At 49.4% G+C, this 22922-nt stretch overlaps 1 protein-coding gene and 1 pseudogene across 1 annotated transcript; both read right to left on the bottom strand.

Annotated features, from left to right (window-relative positions):
- Positions 1-1667: 1667 nt before the first annotated feature.
- On the bottom strand, positions 1668-3139 carry LOC107526754 (ribonuclease MRP subunit p24 pseudogene; annotated as a pseudogene).
- Positions 3140-3299: 160 nt separating this feature from the next.
- Positions 3300-21013, bottom strand: LOC107526753 (vitamin D3 hydroxylase-associated protein-like). The gene is made up of 15 exons (XM_087820853.1): positions 20816-21013; positions 13587-13700; positions 13141-13290; positions 12665-12798; positions 11639-11845; positions 10071-10111; positions 9507-9631; positions 8701-8826; positions 7879-7976; positions 7477-7576; positions 6965-7008; positions 6193-6232; positions 5686-5794; positions 4005-4150; positions 3300-3428 (listed from the first exon to the last, which is right to left on the bottom strand). Exons 1-15 carry the CDS (start codon positions 21011-21013, stop codon positions 3300-3302), a joined length of 1761 nt encoding a protein of 586 aa, XP_087676979.1.
- Between the last annotated feature and the right edge of the window lie 1909 nt (positions 21014-22922).

The following is a 22922-nucleotide window of genomic DNA, read 5'->3' as shown; positions in this document are numbered from 1 at the left end:
GGACACCCCAAATGGTTTCTTATATTTTAGGTAGAGTCAGGGCTGCCCTTCTGGTGTGACTCCTGGGATCTTCACCTTAGTTAAACTCAGGCCTTTTTCTGTATGAAATTCCATCATTTGTGTTCAGAGGAGGTACTTAAATGTAGGATGGATGGATGGATGGATGGATGGGTGAATTCCATCCCTTTGTCCTGGGATATTATCTCCAGAAGGTTTTTGCTATTAAGTGCAGGAAGGGATGAGTTCATTGGTTTTCCTAGTTGACTGGAAGTAGGGCTACTCAGAGGAATGGGATAGGGGAAGTTGTGTGTGTGTGTTTGGGTTTTAGTTTTTGTTTTACCCATATATATCTTTACTACTTACAAGGACCTTTCATATATTTTTTAATTGAATTTATTGGGGTGATACAGTTCACAAAGTTTTGTAGGTTTCAGGTATACAGTTCTATAGTACATCATCTGTACTTACATATATTTTTGATTCTCAGAACCACCCTGTGAGTTAGGCAGGTTTCAGTTGTTCATTCTAATGAGATATTTTCTCCATAAATACTGAAGAATGCCAAGAAACGTTTGCCTTTGGATGCTAGTTTTCATGTATTTAGAAAATAAAAGGTTTCTAAAAGCTGTATCTCTGACTAACTTTAGTTTCAGAAATTGCATTAAACACTTCTTATTTTCATAGTCCATCCTTTACAAAGAATATAAGAAACTTCTTGCCTGGCCGGGCGTGGCTCAGCGGTTGAGCATCCACCTAGGATCCAGGTGATAGGGGGGAGGGAGGATTCGATTTCCAGTCAGGGCACATGCCTGGGTTGCGGGCTCCATCCCCAGTTGGGGGCTTGCAGGAGGCAGCCAATCAGTGACTCTCTCACCATTGATGTTTTTTTGTTTGTTTGTTGTTGGTTTTTAAAATATATCTTTATTGATTTCAGAGAGAGGAAAGGAGGGGAAGAGGGAGAGATAGAAACATCAATGATGAGAGAGTCATTGATCGGCTGCAGGCCACAACCCGGGCATGTGCCCTGACTGGGAATCGAACCCCAATCGCCTGGATCCTAAGTCGATGCTCAACTGCTGAGCCACGCCCGGCTGGGCTCACCATTGATGTTTCTATCTCTCTCTCTGCCTCTCCTTTCCTCTCTCTGGAATCAATAAAGATTTAAAAAAAAAAAAAAAAAAAAAACTTCTTGAAAGAATTTATATGCATATATGCGCAACCCAAGGACAAGGACAATGGTGGGGAGAGGGACTGGGGAGGAGGATGGGACTGGGTGGAATGGGTCATTGGGGAGAAAAAGGGACATCTGTAATATTTTAAACAAAAATAAAATTTAAAAATTAAATATAAAAAAAAAGAAACTTTTTTTTTAAATCTTCACTTGAGGATATGTTTTTATTGATTTTAGAGAGAGAGGAGGAAAGAGAGAAGCATTGATGTGAGAGATAAACATCAATCTGTTGTCTCCCGTACATGCCCCAACCATGGATTGAACCTTCAACCTAGTATGTGCCCTGACCAGGAATCAAACCTGCTCAGTGGGTTGGATGATGCTTCAACCCACTGCGCTACGCTGGACATGGCAAGAAATATCTTAAGTCCACCTTTGAAGCCTTTTGGGGTTCACTCTAAGCAACATTTTTAATTGAGAGGAGTGTTCATTTTTTTCACATTTTTTTTGAGAAGCAAGTGGGTGTTGACTATCCAGATGTAGGTGTTATGAAAATCGATGCTCGGCTCTTGCCTTTGGAACCAGACATATCACGATTTAGGTTTGCAAAAATTTGCAAAACTTAGAGTCTTTCTCTCTGGTGTCTGCAGGCTAAGTTGACTTGTGGGAGTGGTAGGATTGCTTTTCAATGCTGATAGAAAAAAAGCTTCTGCTTTTACCATGATGTTTACCATGATGTTTTGTTGCATGTTTTACAAGTAATCAACAATACACTTTTGGAGCCTGTACTTTTCCACAATTTTTGCTTTTTAAAAACTGAGTGTATAATTTCTTTCTTCTCAATTGAGAAGTTTTTGTATTTTGGGTGTCAGTTTGGGCTTGGGTTTGAGGCACACCTGAGAATTATCCAGACCCAGCAACTGGAAAAAGAATGGACATGTTCCTTCAACAGTGCTTTTTGCATTGTGTGACAAACTATAGGCCCAGAGGAGATAGCAGGCCTGGCCCAGGCAGCTATCTTGTGGTTTCCATGTCACAGCCTCAAGGTAGCACTTCTGCCTTATCACCACTGCTGTCCCCACACCGGTAAGACCCAGTGACAAAAGGAGCAGGAAGGATAGGTTTTGGTGTATTGGGACGACGCTCTAACCAACCAAACTACCCGGCCAGGAGAAAGGCTACGTTTTGAAGCAGGAGGGTCTCAAAGGAGTTCAGATGAAAGGAAGGTCTTGAGGGAGTTGAAGGGATCAAAGAAGGCTTCCTGGAGGAATTGGCATTTGATAAAGGGCTTGAAGGACAGAAAGGACAGTGATGATGTTCATGTAAAAGGAATAGTATGAACAGAGGCAGAAGTACATTGTGCTGGCAAGAAGGCTCCAGTTTGAGGGAATGAGGGAAGCTGTGCTAAAGTAGAACCAAGGCAGAGGACACTGGAGGATCTCAGGAGATGCTGTGTCAGGCCAAGAAAATTAGCACTTTGTGGGCAAAGCACTAGACCATGAGCTGAAGTCTGGGTCCCAACCCAGGGTCTGCTCTGAGTAGGTTTCACTCCCTTGGTCTTACTCTCTGGAACTTTCTCTAGACAGCAGTGGGAGCTATGACAAGCTCTTGATCAGGGAAATACCTAGGAATCACAGCTCACAGAATAGTCAAGTCATCAAATCTAACTCCCTCAATTTGTAGGTGAAAAAACCAATCCAGAGAGGGCAAGTAATTTGCCCAACATTGGACAGCAAGCCAGTAGCAGAGCCAACACTTGATCCCAGGTCTCCAGCCTCTGGGTGGGGCTCGTTCCCCTCTGTTGCAACCTAGGATAGCATCTGGGGGACTGAGCTAGAGATTAGCTGGAGGCAGAAGGCCACCAGGAGGCTATGGGGCCACCTAGATCAGAAACCACAAGGCCGGCCAGTCAAAACTGTTTATTCAGCCCTTCACCCTGATCCCCATCATGAGTGGACCTGAGTCCATGGGTTAAGCACCCACAAGGACAGACTACAAGGAAAAGGAATATGGTGGGCTTCCAGGAGGAGGAGATAGAAGGTAGCTATGGCATTCATGAGAAGGCAGGGGCACTGGGAACAGACTTCGATGAGGCTGTAGGAAGGTCTCCAGGAGAAGAAATGGCCCATCACTCGGGCTCTCTCTGGTTCTTGGTCAAGGTCTCCACCTCCTTCATTAACCGAAGACACAGCTCCTCTTCCCATGGCAAACCGATGCACTGCACAGCCACTGGAAGTCCAACGGATCCTCTCACCGCCTGCCCAGAGAGAGTGTCTGAAAATCAGAGCCTGCTTCTTGCTCACAAGCCCCTTGCCCAGCCTTCCTCACCACCCGGAGGTGTGCATTAACCCAAATATCTCATCCCCGATCTATATTAAGGGAGAGATTTCCTGGGTCTCAGAGTTCCAGGCTTCCTCAGCTCTTGGTAAAACTGGAAGAACTGTTCTGACTTTGTCTATAATTCTCCAGGGTAAAACTTGCTCCTTGTGCAGAGAGCTGACTGCAACAATGAAATGGGAAACTGGGTATCCACCCAGCGCCCTTAGCAGAGGAAAGGACGCGCAGATCCCTGAACCAGGGGCCTTTGCCCTGTCCGCCCTCCTGCCTCTGGAATGGACTTCTCACAGTGTCAAGTAGACCCCTGTTTTTGTAAATTACTCTCCCATGGCAAGGACAGAGGCTGACTTGGGGTGACACCGTAGCAGAAGTGATAAAGGGAAACCCGGGAATGCCCAGGCCCCCCGCCCCCCGCCCCCACCCGTCCACAGAGATTGAGGCAAGAGTCAGTCCTGGTCTGTGCTCCTGGGGAGGAGGTAAGGAGAGGTAAACTGACCTCCTTGAAATTTTTGTCATTACTATCTCCATAGTATCCCTTGTAGAAGGCCAGCTCCTCCTCGTCCTGTGGTGTCACGGTGGTGACGGGCACCACGCCAACAGGGAAGTCCAGCACGTTGTACAGGGTGGTGTAAGAGGTGCTTTCTGTGGGAAGATCCAGGTTAGCCCAGGAAATCCAAGTCCCAAAGACCCAGGTGGGAAAATTGTGAGTAAGCACCCCTCGGGGTTCTTCTGGAACTGCATCCCTGTGGGCTCCCCACAGCCGGTGCAGTGCCAGGAGCCTCCTGACAACGCCCCCCCCCCGCCCCCCCCCCCCCCCCCCCCCCCCCCCCGCTCTTCCCGCAGGGTGGAGGGAAGGAGAAGGCATTGCCCAGGCCTTACTCAGCGCCAGGCTCTATGCTGGCCTCTCTACATTGCTGAGTCTCTGAATCCCCTCCACTCCCATGAGGCAGGGTTACTATTCCCTGTGTACAGACGAGGAAGCCCAGGTGCCAGACAGGTTAGGTGGCTTTTCCCAGGCTACACAGCTGGTGAGCAGCAGAGGATTCAGCCCATGCCCCCTAGTACACGAGGCTCCAAGATGTCTGGGGTGTGCAGTGCAGCCCCGAGCTGAAAAGGTGTCCCCATTGCAACAGCCACCTGTGTGCCTGGAGTGAGCATCACAAAAGTGGCAGGGAGGTCTACGGAGCCAGGTGTGGGATGTGCCTTTGGGCACCCACTGTGGGGGGACCCAGGGGAGAGGACTTCGGGCTTGAGGTGGGTGTTCATTCTGCATTGACATCACCTCTGAGACTTGCATCTGTTCTGGGCATGAGCCCCAGCAATGCCTCAGACACCAAGGCCTGTTTCAGGGGTGCTGGGCTAAAGACACCTCTAAAAATGGGGCAGTAGAAAGCATGCTAAGAGTGAATGAATATGCTCAGTGAAAGAAGCCAGACACAAAAGCCTCATATTTTATGATTCTATTTATATGAAATCCTAGAAAAGGCACAACTGCAGTGAGAGAAGGCAGGTTAGTGGTTGTGGGGGGTAAGATTAGGATAAGTTGCAAAGGGACGTGAGAGAAATTTGGTCGGTGATGGAAATATTCTATATTTTGATTATGGTGGTGGTTATACAACTATATACATTTGTTAAAATTCATCAAATTGCATTCTCTGTGAATTTTATTGCATGTAGGTTCTACAGGTGTTCCCCAACTTATGATGGTTTGACTTACAGTTTTTTTACTTTCTGAGTGCAGAAGAGATACACGTTCAGCAGAAACTGGCTAGATTAAGCTATGATGTTCATTAGGTTAAATGCATTTTCAACTTAGATATTTTCAACTTACAACTATCCGTTGGTACATAACCCCGTGTTAAGTTGAGGAGCATCTGTACTTCAATAAAGTTCATTTTAAAAGTGAATGGAAATTGAGAGTGTCTGCTAACAGGTACAATATTTCTTTTCAGGGTCATGGAAATGTTCTAGAATTAGATGGTGGTGGTGGTTGCATGACATTCTGAATATACTAAAACCATTACATTTTACACTTTAAAATGATAAATTTATGTTATCTGAATTTTATCTCGATTTAAGAAGAAAAAAAATTTTTAAGTGAATGAAAACAAAGGTCGAGGTTACTCAGAAGTCCTGGACTTCCTATCTCAACTCTGCCAGGACCAGTGCCCTCTTACCTGGGGCTTTTTCAGGATAGCCTATGTACAAGGCAGGGTCCACAGCTGGCACCAGCAGCACATCCAGGTCCAGGGACCTCCACATGGCTATGAACTCTTGCTGGTATTCCTACAGGGACAATAGGGGCACGAGGGATATGACCAGCATGTCACTGTTTGCAGGACAAGGTCAGGTGCTGCCAGACTGAGCTGGGTTAGGCACCAGAAAGAATTCCCAAACTCTGAGATGCAGACTGAGATGCCTGGGGATGGTTGTGGTCTTACCAGGGGCCAAGATAAAGGGGAGTCTCAGGCTGTAGTGATTTGGGGACAACATATCACCCCAGCCCCAGAGAGGTGGACTAGATTAACCTTGTAGTTCACTAAGCCTTCCCATCCAGGTCCAGCCAGGCCTCCCCTGCAGGCCAGGACAGAGCTCTGCTCTCTGTCTGGCCACTCCTGTCACCACTCAGGTTTCTGCTGCCCCTGCTCCAGCAGCCCCCTGAGGTCTCGCGAGGCACACATCACCTGCACTGCTGTGTACTGCTCCCACAGTTTCTTGGGGGTCCTGGGGAAATGAAAAAGACTCTGAAAAGTCCAAAGGTCAGCATGGGAAGACCCTCTTTTATACAAATGGGACGTGATACCCAGGAGGCAGGACCTGGCCTCAGTACAGGCTGCACATCTGCTTAGGGCCTGGGAATAACTCTATGTCTTGTCCTCTGGCCAAGACACCTTGCTTGTCCAATGTTCCCAAGAGTACATATCCTCTGGTCATTACTCCACCACCACCATCAGCCACAAGGACTCACAAGCTTCTCCCAAAACTACAGGTTTCTTCCTTCACCTGTGAGGCCCCAGGTCAGCCCTCAGGTTACTCCGCCCTAATTCCAACCAGCACCTCAACTCCAAGCCCCACCAGGCTAAGCCTAACAGCAAACCCAGGTCCAAATCAGAATCCTATTCCACCCCAGTTCCAACCTTAACCCCAACCCCAACTCAAACCAACTTCAACCCCAGCCCAAACCTAACCTCAACTCAGGCGCAACCTCTACCACAACCTAACCCAATTCTAGCCTGAACTCAGAGCTTAAATCAAACCCTAGCCTCAAACCAGCCCCAATCCCAAACCCACTCAAAAGTCTAAATTTAACCCAGTGCCAGTCATGACCCTAAAACCCTAATTAGATCCCAAAGTCTAAATAGCCCTAGCCTCCGGTGAACACCAACTCTAACCACATGCCCCTCACTCAGTTATCACCACCCTTGTGAGCTGAACCTGAAGAGACTAACCACTCACCCGACTCCACGAATCATTTCCATAAGCAGGCTAGCTCGGAAGTCCTAGAGACGAAGAGAGAGGGGGACACCCACTTCAGAAACACAGTGGGCCAACCTGCCCTGGGTGGGGGTCCAGCAAGAGCAACCCTGCTCATTACACTGACATAGAGCCCTCAAGTCCTCCACAAGCCACTACCAGCTCACCCAGCCCTGAGCTTCCTTTAGGTCCTCACCTCTCTCTAAATTTCTTCCCTTTCTGTGAAACCCCTTCTTCCCTCTAAGATGCCCTCCCCCTCTCAGAGCCTCTCTGAAGCCTTCTCCCCTCTCTGAGAACACTCCTCTGCCCTAGCTCCCATTCCCCTCTTTCAGTTCCTCTTCCTCTTGAACCAGCTCTAAGCCACCAGCATTCTCTGGATCTCAGGCTCCTCCCTGACCTTACCCCACTCCTTGAGTCAACCCCCCCTTCTGAGCTTCTTCCTCTCTAGATCTCACCCCCCTCTGAATCCCTCCCCATCCTGGGACCACACTCACTATGGGTCTCAGGATCCAGGCTAAGAAACTCTTCACGGGGCCCGGCAGGCGGAGACTGCTGACCAACCCCTTAATGCTGGGGTCTACAATGTCCCCCTTACTGAGGAACCAAGACACATATCTGGTCAGTTACAGCTTTTCAGTCATGGACTGACTTCCACACCCACCCAACTCCCCCTCCATAGATAAGTCACAGAGGGAGGTCAGACCCAAAGAAACACTTCTGTTCCCACCACCACCACCACTGCTGGAACATGTGCATCTTGAAGACGAGGTCTGAGTAGATGACTTGCTTCTGAAACTCACATAATTAGTCATTGGCATCCCACCAGCCCAGGTCCACAGGCCCCCTCCCCTACCCCATTTCCACCATGCCCCACGCTTGAGTCCCAAGGAACGTACAGCTTCTCGAGAAGGGTGGCCCCTCCATCGGCAAAGAGACTCCCTTTGTACAGTTGGTTTACGGCGTATTCTATCCGGGGGATGGAAAAGGAGATGATCTGTGGAGACAGAGGCTGAGTCAGGGCCTGAAGCTTCTCCCCCCCAACCCCGTTTTCTCTATGCATCCCTCAGGACCTAAGGAGAGGATACCACATCACTCCTCCTCTCCTTCAACCTCAGCTCCTCAGGAGGGCATCGGAGGCCTGTGGGTGGGTGCCATGCCCACTCCCTCACAGAGATGTGACGAGAATTCGAGCAGCCCCTATTTCCTGCCTGCTCCACTGTGATCCAGCCCCATACCAAGTGCTTTACGTATGTGAGCTCATTTAATCTTCACAGCTGTCCCATGTGGTAGAGAGGGGCCCGAGATCACATAGTATCTGTGTGGCCAACCACGAGTTCTCAAAGGGGGAGGCAGGGCCAGGACAAGCCTCTGGGGCATGAGAGGCAAGGGAGGGGGGCGGATTTTGAAGACAAGAGGCTCTTTATAGCCATTTGATGGAGGCAACAGAAACTGAGGCTGTAGGAATTTTAGGAGTGAGTCCCTGAATCCCTGAGTCCCTACCACTGAAGGGAGAAGGAACAAAATCTTAATGCCTTTCTCACAGGGTGGGGCCCCCTTGTCCCCACATCCATCCAATCCATCTTCTCCGCGAAGCTTAGGAGAAACACAATGATCTCAGCAGCCCAAACTCAGATATAATTCCTCTCTCTTGGAGAATGGTCCAGTGTGGCCTCCTCCCCAGACCCCACCCCCTCTTCCCCAGGGCTAAGGAAGCCTACCTCGTGTCCTGCATCCTGGAGCAGCCCGGATGTAAGCCTCATGGCCCTGGCCATGCTAGGAGTTGGTTGAGTGTAGCCATCTGATTCACAGTAGCCAATTCGAAGGGGCCGGGTACTGGAGTAGACCTGGGGGCAAGAGGGGCTGAGTGGGGCTCTGAGGGGAGAGCTGGCTGAGCACAAGGTGATCTTACTCTCTCCAGCAGTCTGACTTGTAGACTGAGGCCTTGGGCCACAGCTGGCCTTAACAAAGGAGATCCAAGGGGCTTCCCAAGAGCCCCTTGGAGCTTCCCTATATACTTTTCAAGCTCGAGGTCCTCTGGAGAAATGCCTGGAATAACAATAAATGGATGAGGAAGTGAATGATAGGGCGGATGGAGCAGGTAGGTAGACAGATTCATGAATGAGTTGAGCGGGTGGATGTATAGGCTGAATGGGTGGGTGGACGGAAAGTTGAATGGATAGAGGAGTGAGTGGATGAATGGATAGTTGGAATTGAATGGGTGGGCAAGTAAGTAAGTAGATGAATAGACACAAATATTTTTAAGCTAAAGAACTGTCGGGAGAGTACGATGATGGATAGATCAATAAAGGCAAAGAATGGATGACAGACAGCGGTCATAGGTTGATTGTACCAGGATGTGTGTAGGGAGTTGAACATGGCCGAGCATGTGGGCATCTTGCTTATTGCACCTTGGGCTAGGAAAGGAGGTCTTCAGTGGGGTTGGTCAGATGGCAGACAGGTCAATGAGGGATGATGGGAGGGGGGATGAAGGAGCCCTCCAGGTCTACTACCCCACCCAGCTCACCTCCTCCCTGAAGGGCATGGGAGGCACAGTGGGGTCCAGCCGGTGCATGTCTTCATTCATCAGGGCTCGCAGGCACAACGCCAGGCTGTCCACATCCCGGGCCAAGGGGCCAGCCACTGTGCTCACTGCACAGCAGAGGGGAGGGAGGCAGACACCTTTCATCCTTTCTGCTCTGGGAACCCCCACCGCCTGGCCTCAGAGGGTGGGGCCCAGAGCCATGATCAGGGCCAAAGGAAGAGTTCCTGGGCCATTCTGGGTCAGGGGTTGAGGACAGGTGGAGTTCATAAACCCACCAAACCAGCTCGGGTGCCTGGAGGGAGAATCTCATCTGGGACAGAACATCAGGAGACCAGTAGGAAAGATTAAAGCTAGACAACAGGAAGCACTTCTCAGCGGGACAAGAATCACTGGACTAGAGGAGGCCAGGTGGAAGCCATGAAGTCCCTTCTCTCAGATACCTTTGTCACCAGTGGGGCTGATCTGTCTGAGATAGGGGCTGAGTGAAATGTCCTTGGGAGGGAGGCTGGCAGGTTTGTCTTTGAACAGGCACAGACAGGAGTTTACCTGATTTCTTGCCCTTCACAGCAGAGGCAATTCCGTTGTAGCTGCAAAACCCCACCCACCCAGAGTCTAGCTCAGCACCTGAAGGGAAGGGCCTGGGTGCCAAGGAGGCTTGAGCACCCAGCCAATGCCCTCCCCCAGGGCTCAGCACACAGGAATGGAATAAGAGCTGCTTCAACACCCCCAGAACTCGTTATCACCCATAGCATAAAGGCTCTAAAGTATCAACTCCCATAGCTTCCTCTTCTAGCTCTTCCATGAACACATATTGCTCCAAGCAGCTAGCTGCTTACAGTTACAGCCCTCTAGACTCCATACCATCTCTCATGTCCATCCTTCAAATCCAAACTCAAATGCTACCTCCTCCAGGAAGCCCTCCCTTTCCCTGGCCTGTCTCTGAAAGTTCAAAGTCTTGGCTTTTAATAAATCTCTGGTGAAGAAAATGTTGGCTTGCCCAGCTGGGCGTGGCTCAGCAGTTGAGTGTCGACCTAGGATTCAGGTGATCGGGGTTCGATTCCTGGTCAGGGCATATGCCTGGGTTGCGGGTTTGATCCCCAGTTGGGGGTGTGCAGGAGGCAGCCGATCAATGACTCTCTCCTCATTGATGTTTCTGTCTCTCTCCCTCTCCTTTCCTCTCTCTGAAATCAATAAAGATATATTTTTTAAAAAAGAAAAAAAGAAAATATTGGCTCCATCCTGTGAGTTCCCACAAGCTTTCACCCTCTTTTAGAGCCCCAGTGACTTCCTGACTAAGCCATTGGATGTCTAACAGCTGCAGGGGCTGGGCCTGAGAGTGCTCTGTGTCCCCAGCACAGGTCACCACAAGGTAGATACTCAGAGCAGGGTTGGAAGATGAGTGGATGGATGGATAGATGCATGGATGAATACAGGATAGATGGAAAGATGATTGGAAATATGAACGGATACATGGGTGAATGAGTGAATAAAGGCAAATATGGACTGATGGATGGGTAGGTGAGTGGATGGATGGACAAGATGAATGGAAAGAAGAATGTATGTAAGTTTTTCAAGGGCTGGGACATTTGTCCCTTTTGTTCATTGATGTATCCCAAGTACCTAGCATACAGTTCTGGCACAGAGCAAACACTCAATATTTGTTAAATAACTTAAATGGTAGATGAATGATGAAATTAATGGATAGACTGGGATGATGCCTGCATGGGTGGATAAATGGATGAAGGAGGAATAAATGGATAAATGGGTGGATTGATGAATGAATAAAAGAAAGGGTAGATAAATGGATAAATGTACAGATGAATGAATTAGTGAACTAATGATAATGAGTTAATGAATGAGTGGAAGGTCTATTTCACTGCCACCTGTAACAAACATGGTGTGTTTAGCTGTGGCTGAGGCGGGAGGTATTTGAAGCTCCCCTACCTTCACTCACTTTCCCTAGTACTAAACTGAGTTCATGAGAGGTAATGTGTGGAGCAGGCCCCTCTGCTCTCCCAGACCCCTAGTTCCTCCAGGCTAGGCTGAGCTTTCCCCCACCACCACCCCACTACTACCCCGCCCCCCCCACACACACCAGTACCACCACTGAGTACCTGATGCGGTTTCCTGTGGTCCGGAGGCCATAGACACCACAAAAGCTGGATGGGAGGCGGATGCTGCCCCCTGTGTCAGTACCCATGCCCAGGATGGAACCCCGTTTGCTTAGCAGAGCTGCTTCACCTCCCGAGGACCCTCCAGGGGTCTTCTTTAAGTTCAAAGGGTTCAGAGTCTGTCCATAGATGGGGTTGCTGCAGTCAAAGCTAGGAGAAGCAGAAAAAAGGGGTTGGGGGGGGAAGGTTTAACTGGGGAAGATTGCTCCTTCCCCACATAGAGTCCGACCACCCTCAGGAGTCAGCCCAAAGGCTGCTTCAACCCATGGGCTCCTCCCAGAGACTGAGGCCTCCTGCTCCCCTTTTGGCTGAGGTGAGAAGCCACTGCTGCAGGAAAGACTCATAGCAGATACCAATCATACCTCCTAAATTAAGGAGCAAGGAGCCCACAGCTCTGCTGTCAGAACTGGGAACAGGGACCTCACAAAAATGTACATGTTAGCCCCAGCTAATGTGGCTCAGTTGGTTGAGTGTAGTCCCACTCACCAAGAGGTCGCTGGTTCAATTCCTGGTCAGGGCACATACCCAGGTTTCAGGTTTGATCCCTAATCAGGGTGTATACAGGAGGCAACTGACCTATGCTTCTCTCTCACATCGGTGTTTCTCTTTCTCTCTCTCAAACTGATTTTTTTAAATGGATATACTAAAGGTTGAATGGGGAGGAGAGAGGATAGGGGACAAGAAGAACAATTAAGGACAGATGACTGGAGAGAAACAGAGATGAAACTTTTCAGAACCTCCGAGCCCTTAGAGATCATGAAAGCCACACACGAAGAGGAAACTGAGGCTCAGAGGACACAAAGACTTGCCCAAGAACCTCAGTCCTTGAGATCTGCATGACTGGCTCCCACCTCACCCTCTGCTCTGAATCAAGACGTTAAGTTGCTGTTTCAGTCCTGGGCCCAGCCCCAGCCGGGCCCCAGCCCTGGCCCCTTCCCGGCCCCAATCCAACCTGCCCACTTCAGAGACCTGAGCAGTGTCTGGGGGATGTTGGTCTTAGCAAAGGGAATAGCTCCCTGGGCCTTCAGCACTTTCACAGCAACCCCATCCTTGGCCGCTGGCTTCTCCAGGAACTGCACCAAGCCACACGTAGAGTCATGACCCTGCAGGAAAGTGACATTAACTCCAGTCCTTGGGGTCAGGGTAGAATCACCCAGTGAACAGACTCATCCCCACTCAACCCCCACTCACATTCACTCCCACATCCCCTGAGACACAAGTGCTGCACCTTAGGGGGATTCACAGGTGGCAGAAGAACATGGTTAAGAGTTTGGGTTTGGGTTTGAACCCAACTGCTGGGTTCAGTCCCAGTTGGCCACTTTCTAGCTGTGCATCCTGGATTGAGTAACTTGCCCCATGTCACATATTCAGATGCTCACAGGCTCAGTGGCACATGTGCACCCACACATATACGTACACCTGTGCAAGTACACCCCAGGGCTCACCTTGCAGTCATAAACGTCCTTGAGACTCATGGGGACCCCATACAGAAGGCCCCTCTCACTCTTCTTGAGCTTCTTCAATGCCTTCAGTTGCTCCTCACATTCCCCCAGGAAATCTGTCAGGCAGTTCACATCCTGGTGCACCTTCAGCGCCTGAGCAATGCCAAGGGAAATCAGATAAGGGCTCAAGGTGAGGCCAGGGATAGGACATTCAGTCACCCAGCACCTCCCTCCAGCCTGACTCAGCAGAATGGAAGTGACAGATGACTATACCATGAGAACCTTCCCAAGCTACCTGCAGCACCAAAGTTACATCTGCCCCCCAACTCCTCTAAGTAGAACAATAACAGGTGGCATCCCCCACTCCAGCCCAGAGGCAGGTTTGAGTCCCGCCCCCTGCCCCCTGCCCCCTGCCCCCTGCCTCCTGCCCCCTGCCCCCTGCCCCTCACCTCTTCTAAGTAGCTACAGAGAACACTCTCCAGACTCAGCTCGTCTGCCTGCAACTTCTGGGCCAGCTGCACCAGGGGCAGCTCCAGGATGGGCTTGGGGTCCAGGCCTGGTTCCTGTGGAGATGGGATAGGGAGGACAGATATCAAAGGCTGATCCATTCAGGCCCACTCCCACACACTCAACATCACACACACATACACACCCCACTCCATTGTACACACTTTCATGTGTTCAGTATATAACTATCCCTGTGCTCACCCTTAGCATTAAAAACATTTCTTGGTCTGTCTCCAGGTTGGCATGAGAGCCCTACAGGGAACAAATATTCCCTTCTGTCTCTGCCTCCTCAATGCCCAGTCCAGGGCCTAGCACAGAAAAGAGCCTGTCCCTTAGTGTTGCTCTTCAGAAAGGGCACAATTAGAGTGGGAGTGACATTATATGCATATCTTGGAACTCAGGTTATGGAAATGAGGTTCAGCTCTGTGCAGTTTGCCTTCAGGGGAGAAATCTGGCATCCCACGTTTCCTGGAAGTTGCCTTCCAGTCCATACCCTGAGGCACCAAGAGAGCGTGCTATTTGCCCAAGGACACACAGCTAGTAAGTGGCAGAGCCTGGATCCACACCTTTGCTGAGCCATCCCCCTCAGAGGCAGTAGGACTTCAGTGACCACTCCTTTAGCCACACAAACTGCCAACAGGTGGTTTTGCCTCCTTATCTCCCACCTCTGACTCCCTGGCTTCCTTTCTGCCTAGAACCTTCTCTGTTTCTGTTTTCTCAACAACCTCCTCACTGGACCCCCTGTCTCTTCCCCTCCAGCTCAACCTCTTTACTACAACCTGGGTGATCCTTTTAAGATCTTATATAACCTGTATCTGACCATAGGTCCCAACTGCCCTCAGAGTACAGTTGCAACAACTCTCCTCAGTGTGGTTTATAAGGCTTTCATTATAAGCATATAACATGTGTTCATCTTCAGATACACCAATGCATGTCAAGCACTTTGCCTGCATCAATTCATTAAATCCTCACAAAAACCCTTGGATAGCTATTCTGATTATCAGTTCCATTTCACCAATGAAGGCAACTGACTCACAGAGAGGTTAACTCCCTTGAGCAAGGTAGCGGAGCCTGGACTTAACCCCAGGTCATCTATACCTTCACCATTACCCTCTACTGGCTCTTGGGGAGGGAAGTGTTTGTAACGAAGCACTTACTGGGTACCAAGCACTATACTAAGCCCTTTCCCTGCCTAAGTCTTGGTGGGTCCATCTCACCAGCCTCCTCCTTCTCTGCCCCCCTCCCACATACTGCTGCTCTAGCCACACTGCCCAATCCCTCTACTCCCTGTGCCATTTTACCATCTTGAAGTCTCGGCTCAGAATTCCCCAGCCTGGCAAATAAGGAGGAACTGAGTTGTCTGGCTTTAGAGTGGGGGCTGGAAGGGCAGCTTTCTCCCAGACAGAAGTGCTGCCAGAGGCCACTGTTTCTTTGCTGAGCCATACCCCCCCCCCCCACTTACATACACACACAGACACACACACACACACACAAAGCCACAGGCAGGCGCCACATCTGAATCTCCGTCACCCTGGCTAACACAAGTTGCTTGGCCTTCGTGATTCCCTGAGACTCTGTCCCACCCAACTTGTGGGCCCACCCAAGCCATGTTCAGTGGCTTTTCCATACAAAAGGTCTGTCTTTGCTTATGCTGTAAACTTTCCTAAAATCTCTCAAAGGTTCACAAACCCCAAACAAGCAGCATCTGGCCTTGGAGCGCCCCGTATCTACTGCTAAGTAGCCCCATGCCCAGTTCTAGCGGCAGGCAGCCTCGGTTCACAGCTTGGCCTCTCTTGGGCACCTCCAATACCAGCACAAGTAGCAGCCATCTGCATATTGTTCCAAAGCTCCCCCACCAGGTAGCCCCAAACAAGGCACAGAGGTGGCTTATCTTGACCTGCATCTTCTAGGAGGCCCCAGAACCTCCTACATAAAGCCACTCTACCAAGACTGGGAAACATATTGGCCAAAGTGAGGAGACAAAGAAACATGTCCCATATGAAAGAACAGAACAAAATTCCAGGGGGGAAAAAATCTAAACAAAATGGAGACAAGTAATCTACTAGATGCAGAGTTCAAAACACTGGTTGTAAGGATACTCAATGAACTTAGGGAAAGAGTAGATGAATTTAGTGAGAACTTCATTTTATTTAGAACCTTCTGTGTTTCCTGGACCTGTATGTCTATTTCCTTCACCAGGTTAAGAAATTTTTCTGTGATTATTTTTTTAAATAGGTTTTCAATTTCTTGCTCTCTCTCTTCTCCTTCCATTACCCTCATGATGTGAAAATTGGTATGCTTGAAGTTGTCCCAGAAGCTCCTTACACTATCCTCATATTTTTGGATTCTTTTTTCTTTTTGCTGTTCTGATTGGGTTTGGGGGTTTTTTGTGTGTGTTTTTTGCTTCCTTGTACTCCAAATCACTGATTTGATTCTTGGTTTCATCTACTTTACTGTTGATTCCCTATAAATTATCTTTCATTTCAGTTAGTGTATCCTTCATTTCTAACTTGTCCTCTTTCATGCTGTTGAGGCTCTCACTAAGTTCACTGAGCATCCTTATAGCCAATGTGTTGAACTTTTCATCTAGTAGATTGTTTGTCTCCATTTTGTTTAGTTTCTTTTCTGAAGTTTTGCTTTTTCCTTTCATTTGGGACATGTTTCTTTGTCTCCTCATTTTGGCAGCCTCCCTGTGATTGTTTCTATGTATTAGGTAGAGCTGCTACATCTCCCAGGCTTGATAAAGTAGCCTAATATAGTAGGTGTTCTGTGGCACAGCCTCTCTGATCAACCAAGCTGGGCACTCAAAGTGTGTCCCCCATGTGGGCAGTGTACACCCTCCTCTTATAGTTGAGCCTTCATTGTTGTTGGCATATCAATGGGCGGGATTTACCCCCCCAGGTCAATCAGCTGCAAAGACTGGCTGTGACCACTGACCAATGACCTCTAACCATAGTGGAGGATCAGCTGTGCAGGGGCCTACTCAACAGAGCAAGACTTACTTCATCAGTGCTCTGGTGCCTGCTGAGTCTTCCCCACCACTACTGGAAGAGCAGGGGGCTCTGAGGAGGTACTTGAGGGTCCAGCAGGTTCACTGGCACCCTGACCGCTTCCTACAGCAATTCCGGAGCCAGATTGAGACCTGGGAGCTGGGCCGCGTGATGGGAACTATGACAGCCCTTTCTCAGGCCCTGAATCGACATGCGGAGCCCCTCAAGTGACCTCAGGAAAACAAGAAAAAACTGCTGGGAACACAGCCTTAAGGGCAGGGAGGCTGGAAGGGCACCATCTGAGATGGGGATGACGAGGACAGGCTGGTGTTGCACAGCAGAGGATGTGGGGTGGAAGTGGAACTTGTAAGGGGCAGGGGTGGGGACGACAGGCCACCACCACTGCTCTCTTGACTCTACCACTTCCTAGTGAGACCTGGTTCCACATCTCACTCCCGGTGTCTCCTCTTCCTTTTCCCACTGCTGTGGTTTTCATCACCCATGGCATCTCCTTTCCTGCCCTGCCTGCCAAAACCCACAGGTCCTACACACCTGTGATGCCCACAGACACACTAAACATGCCCCGTGCTGGAGGCAAGACGCCCCCTGCTAGCCCACGCTCAAGGTTGGTCCTGAGAAGGCCCAGTTTGTCCTTCAGTCTCACTCCACTCCCTAATGAGGAGAAATGAATGTGAACAGATTTAAAAAATAATAATAAAAAATTTCAAAACCAGTTTCTCTCCGCTCCCCAGGTCTCCATTCAGAACCACATCTGCCTCCCCACTCACTCCCCTCCCCCAACACAGACAGGGCTTTCCCTTTGTTGAGTCACTGAATGGTCTGAGTTAGAAGCAGCTGGAGCTAGGGGACCATAAGGAGGTTGTGGGAAGTCAAGAGATAGAAGCAGAATGGATGGAGGAAGAGCCCTATGGGGGAGTGGAATTTTGGTTGCTAAAATTAGGAGCAGGGGAAGTAGGCAGAAAGAGCCAAAGTACGTAACCTGGGTTATTTGTTCTTGGGCAACCAAGGATCCACACCCAATGCCATCTCTCCCCTCCAGCTTCTCTGTCCTATCTCTCCTCCAGGCTCTGAGGAAAGAGTGAAGAGGTAAAATGGACTCAGTGTAGTCAAGCTGCTAAATTACTAAAGTCAAGAAAGTTGAGGCCTGGTAAAGAGATTCTATTCTTATTTTAACTAGCCTGGGAACTTAAACCTCTCAATTTTCCAGTCTTGCGTCAATGCCTGGACATATATCAGACCTCCAGATAACCCCCTGATTATCCCTGCAGGACTCACGTATACATTAACCTGACACCCATTATCCAGACCATTGGCTATAACCAGACCTCTTGGTGCGCATCTTCCAGACCACCTGGAATCTGTCATCCAGACCACTTGACCTCTGACTGATAACTGTCCTGGACCAATAATAGGGCTAAGAACGCAGGAGTGATAATTCTCAAGAATGCACTTTTTACTATAAGAACTCTTAACTTTACATTCTTCGGAAACACTTCTGGGTTTTTGCCCAGTTATGTTTCTAGTTTGCAAACCCTTAAATAAATCTTTATCATTTATTTCTGAAAAAGAAAGTCTCTGTTTAATGTGATTGTCAGTCACCTAATGACTCTTAGTTTATTGGGAGAGCTTTGAAAGAGAGGGACATCTTCAAAAGATGATAACCACACCAATAGATCCCCACAAGTTCTCTAAAAAATCAACAAATTATTTGGAAATTGTTAGAATCATTTGATGAAAGAATTGAACCTCAACTTATATCCCTTTTAAGCTGTTTTAATATATAGTTTAGTTTAGAACAGATCACCCCCTCCTGCCAAGTCCCACAGCCCCATAGACATCTGCCTTCTCCACACTCACCTGGTGCTGCCTTCCGATTGTGGTTTGAAAATCAAAGAAAACATATTCTAAAGTTTTTAGCATATTGACTTATCATTAATATTTCCAAAGTGGTGGTTAAATATGTTTAATACCGTGAAAACCCTCAACCCTCAGGGCAGCCAGTGTCCTCCTGAGGTGACCAGAACCTCCTGGTAAGCAGCCTTCAGCCATGAGCAGCTTGTCTGTTTACCCCAGTGGACCCTACAGATATTTTCTCTGTGTTATATAGAAACACTGCCTTATCTCAGGTTTTTCTCTGTCTGGTGTCACCTATCCTGTTCTTTCCTCCTTTTGAAAAACCCCTACACATCTTGCAAGGCTCAGCAATTGGAAGCCTTCCCCATATGACCTGCCCCAGACAGAGCAAATCACCCCTCCTGCCAAGTCCCACAGCTCCATGGGCATCTGGCTTTCGCCACATTCAGTTGAGTTGCCCCCATCAAGATTGGCACAGCTTTGTTTCCACTACACTCCACCCAGAGTGAGAACATCTTTAAGACAAATCTGAGTCAGATGTCAGATTCATCTTTATGATGAGTCTGTCCCCAGGCTTCAGCCAAAGGGAAGACCACAGGAGCTCTCTGGGAAATTTTGCTAAACGAACTGAATTGGATTTGTTTGAACCCTACGAGGGCTTGATGTATGTCTCAGCCTCCCAACTCCCTGGGACCTAAAGCTGGACACCTGAGGCCTTGAGAGTATGTGTCCCCAGGGGAGGAGTGACCCTAGTGGGAAGGTGCCCAGGGCAGACCTGTATAGCTTTGTTGGGGAGAGAATAGAGAGCCAACAGGCCTATAGCCTTGAGGGGAGGCTGGAGACAATGGGGACCTCACCCCAAACCCTTTCCACTCTCCCAGCCAATCAGACACACACAGCCCCACCAGGTACACAGCCCAATAGCTACATATTCCAAATGCCCGCATGTATACAATCCAGATGTCCAGATACATACAGAACCAGATGTCCTTACACATCAGACACATGACCACACACAAACACACTCAACCAAACATTCAGACCCATCATATCTAGACGTATACACTTTAACCAGTAATATGACACATACACATCCAGTCAGGCACACACCACAAACATGGAACCAAACCCAACCAGCACACAATAACACCAGCAGGAGGCACTCAGAGGCAGGCCCTGGTGTTGGCAGTAAAGGAATCTCAACCCACCACTGCAGCCACCACATGCTTACCAGGGTCCTCTCCATCACGCTGACTTGCCACTGCAACCCCATTAGCCCAGATTTCCTCCCCATCAGCCAAGGAGGGGCAGCTGTTCTCTGGGGGCAGATTGATTCATCCAACTAATTAGCCCCAATTAATATTAATACACATTCTCAGGAACTGCAGCAGCTTGGGCAGAGAAGCTGCCCATTGGGGCCATCAATCACCGTCTAGGGGACTGCAGAGGACACTCAGGAACTCCCAATCACTGGGACAGCACCTCAGGCACTCTCTCCAACCCCCAATTCCGAGGATCCAGAGGAAGACCAGCACCATCAACCAAAGTTGGGAACCCTAAGATACCGCAAGCCTACCCTTCCTTGAGCAGCCAGGGAGCCCAAGGCCCAGAAGGGGGCTGTCGTGTCCTCAGGCCATACAGCAAACCCAAAGCACCGGTGTGAACTTGTCTCCATGCCCCTCCTTCCCACCCTCCTGTCTGCCACTCTACACTGGCTTTGCTGACACGCCAATGACTCAGTCACTTCATCTGCAAATCCCAACCCAGCCATAATGGTTGTCTTAGTGCCTTGAAATATCCCTATCCAAGCTGTCAAATCCCTCTTTTAAGTCACATAGCTCCCTGGGAGTACCCAATTTACAGTGACCCTCTGTGCTTTGCACCTGTCAGGTGCTCAGCAAACATTTGGAGAACCCAGTGGGATGGGAGATGGGAGGGAGAATATGTAGGCCAGGGTTCCTGTCTCAGTGGAGTTTGGGGGTGGTCCAGAGAGGAAAGAGGCCTGGCCTCCTACCTCCAGTTCCTCCATCAGTTTATTTTATTTCAACAAATAGCCCAAGTGAATACACCATGTTACTGAGCCATGTGCCAGGCACTGGGAGAACAGAGAAAACACACTGCCCCTGACTAAAGGGGTCAAAGGACAGAAATGGGGAGGAACTGACAACAGAAAGATCTAGCATAGAGAGCTGGGATGGGGCTCCCTGTCTTTTGAAAGTGATGAGGCAATGGGAGGGATATGTCCTTAGGTAGGATCCACCTGTTGGGATTGAGGCTGGGGGCTTCATGGATTGATGTCCACTCACCTGCTGCCGGAGACGCTGTGCCAGGGCTGCCATCTGCTGCAGTGCCACCTCCCTACGCCTCTGTGCCCTGGGTATCTTGTTCCTTGCTGGAGCATGCTGCCGGTAAGACAGGGCGGCCGCCAACAGGGCAGCTCCCAGCAAGATCAGCAGCAGTAGCCCCAGCAGGGGGTAAGACAGCAAATCCATCTCAGGTATCATGGGGCCCACGTGGATGTATCAACTGCTTCCTCAAGATGACTTCCTATTTATTTGTCAGCTATGCTGCTGGAGCACCCTCCCACTTCTGGGGCTTCAAAGGGCAGGAGCCTGGCTCTGGGTGCGGCAGAAAACAAAGATCTCTCCCAGCTGGTTCTTACCTCCACCCAGGCTTCCTGAGGACAAAGACCCCTGTCCCTCAGGCCATTCGGTGCAAGAAGCTTTGGCAGAGTCAAGCCTGTAGGTGGACAGGTGCTGATTGCATCTCTTTCTTCTTCCTCCCTAATCTCACCCATCAGACCCCAGCACCTTGCTCTGACCGCTGCCAGTTCCTGGTAGGGTTGCTCCCAATGCTTTCTATCGTTTTCAGGATACTTGACTACCCTCTTAATACAGCTCACAGGCCAGGCGGACTGAACAAGCCATGAGTGCCCAGAGTTAGCAGCTTACTCTGGGAGGCATCTGGGGCCCAGGCAGAGAATAAAGGAAGGACATCTGAGGGATCAGGCAGAGTTCACAAGCCATCCACCCCAGGGGAGATGATGCAAGAAAGTGAGGACTGCAGAGCCCTCACCCCTGCCCCTGCCATCGCAGGTGAGCTTTCATTTCCAAGTCCCAAAGCAAGGCCATACTTCTGATACTGGGATTCCAGCCTCCCAGTCTATTGGTTCTCTCTTCCAGACTCATCCATTTTCTCCTTGGACCAGGAGCTTCCTATGCGCATGGAGGGCAGTGAAGAGGAGTCTGGGGCGGGGGGAGTGAAGGAGTGGAGGTGACTTGCTGGAGGAAGGGCAGGAAATGGGGAAGCTGTGAAGCAGTAGGGCAGGAGAGACTTGGTGTGTGAGCCTTCCCACTCTTTTTGTATGTTTCAGCTCAGTCCCATTCTTTTTGGGTGTCTCAGAGGGGAAGAGAGGAGCAAGCTGTCACAGCTAAGGCTGCCAGTCATGGTGACTGGGAGGACAGAGACTCCACTCTCAAGGCTGGTAAGTCAGAAGCAGTAGATTTGGAGGATGGAGATGGGTTTGTGGTTGGTAATGTTGAGGCTGAGTACCCGAGGGTCGTCAGGGCCAGTTGACCTGTTGGTCATGACTAAAGGGTAACCCCAAGATCATCCCTCTGACACTCTGACTTTGTCACCTCCAAGGGGTCTCTAGAACTAGCCCTCCTGTTAACACGCTCCCCATGTACTTACTCTTTTCTGACATTTCCCCCCCCCCCACTCCCACCTCCCTCACTGAACCCTGGCACTCCCCTGGTGACTCATCTCCCCTGGATCATCTTGATCTGCATCACACAGAAAGCGCCCCAGGCCATGTTACATCACCTTTTCTTGAGTTGTATCTTATCATTACCACATCACTTCATTTAATCTCTTTATTGCACTATTTGAAGCTTAAATCATCTTATGTTTACTTATTTCCTGCCTTTCTCTTTAGAAAATAAGTTGTCACTCTAGCTGGTTTGGCTCAGTGGTTAGAGCGTCAGCCCTTGGACTGAAGGGTCTAGGGTTCTATTCTGGCCAAGGGCAGGTACCTTGGTTGCAGGCTGGATCCCCAGCCCCCGTCGGGGCACATAAAGGAGGCAACCAATAGACGTGTCTCTCTCACATGGATGTTTCTCTCTCTTTCTCTCCCTTCCACTCTCTCTGAAAAGCAATGGAAAAAATGTCCTTGGGTGAGAATTTAAAAAAAGAAGAAAAAGAAAGTAAGTTGCCAAAAAGCAAGGGATTTGTCAGCCTTTTTCAAAGTGACTGACACATGGCAGGTGCTCAATGATATTTCTTTTTTTTTTTTACTATATCTTTATTGACTTCAGAGAGAAGAAAGGAGAGGGAGAGAGATAGAAACATCAATGATGAGAGAGTCATTGATCAGCTGCCTCCTGCACGTCCCCCACTGGGGATCGAGCCCGA

The sequence above is a fragment of the Miniopterus natalensis genome, chromosome 9 (assembly GCF_054644295.1).
Source record: "Miniopterus natalensis isolate mMinNat1 chromosome 9, mMinNat1.hap1, whole genome shotgun sequence".
In the NCBI taxonomy this organism is placed as follows: Eukaryota; Metazoa; Chordata; class Mammalia; order Chiroptera; family Miniopteridae; genus Miniopterus; species Miniopterus natalensis.
This window is presented reverse-complemented; position numbering and strand designations above follow the sequence as displayed.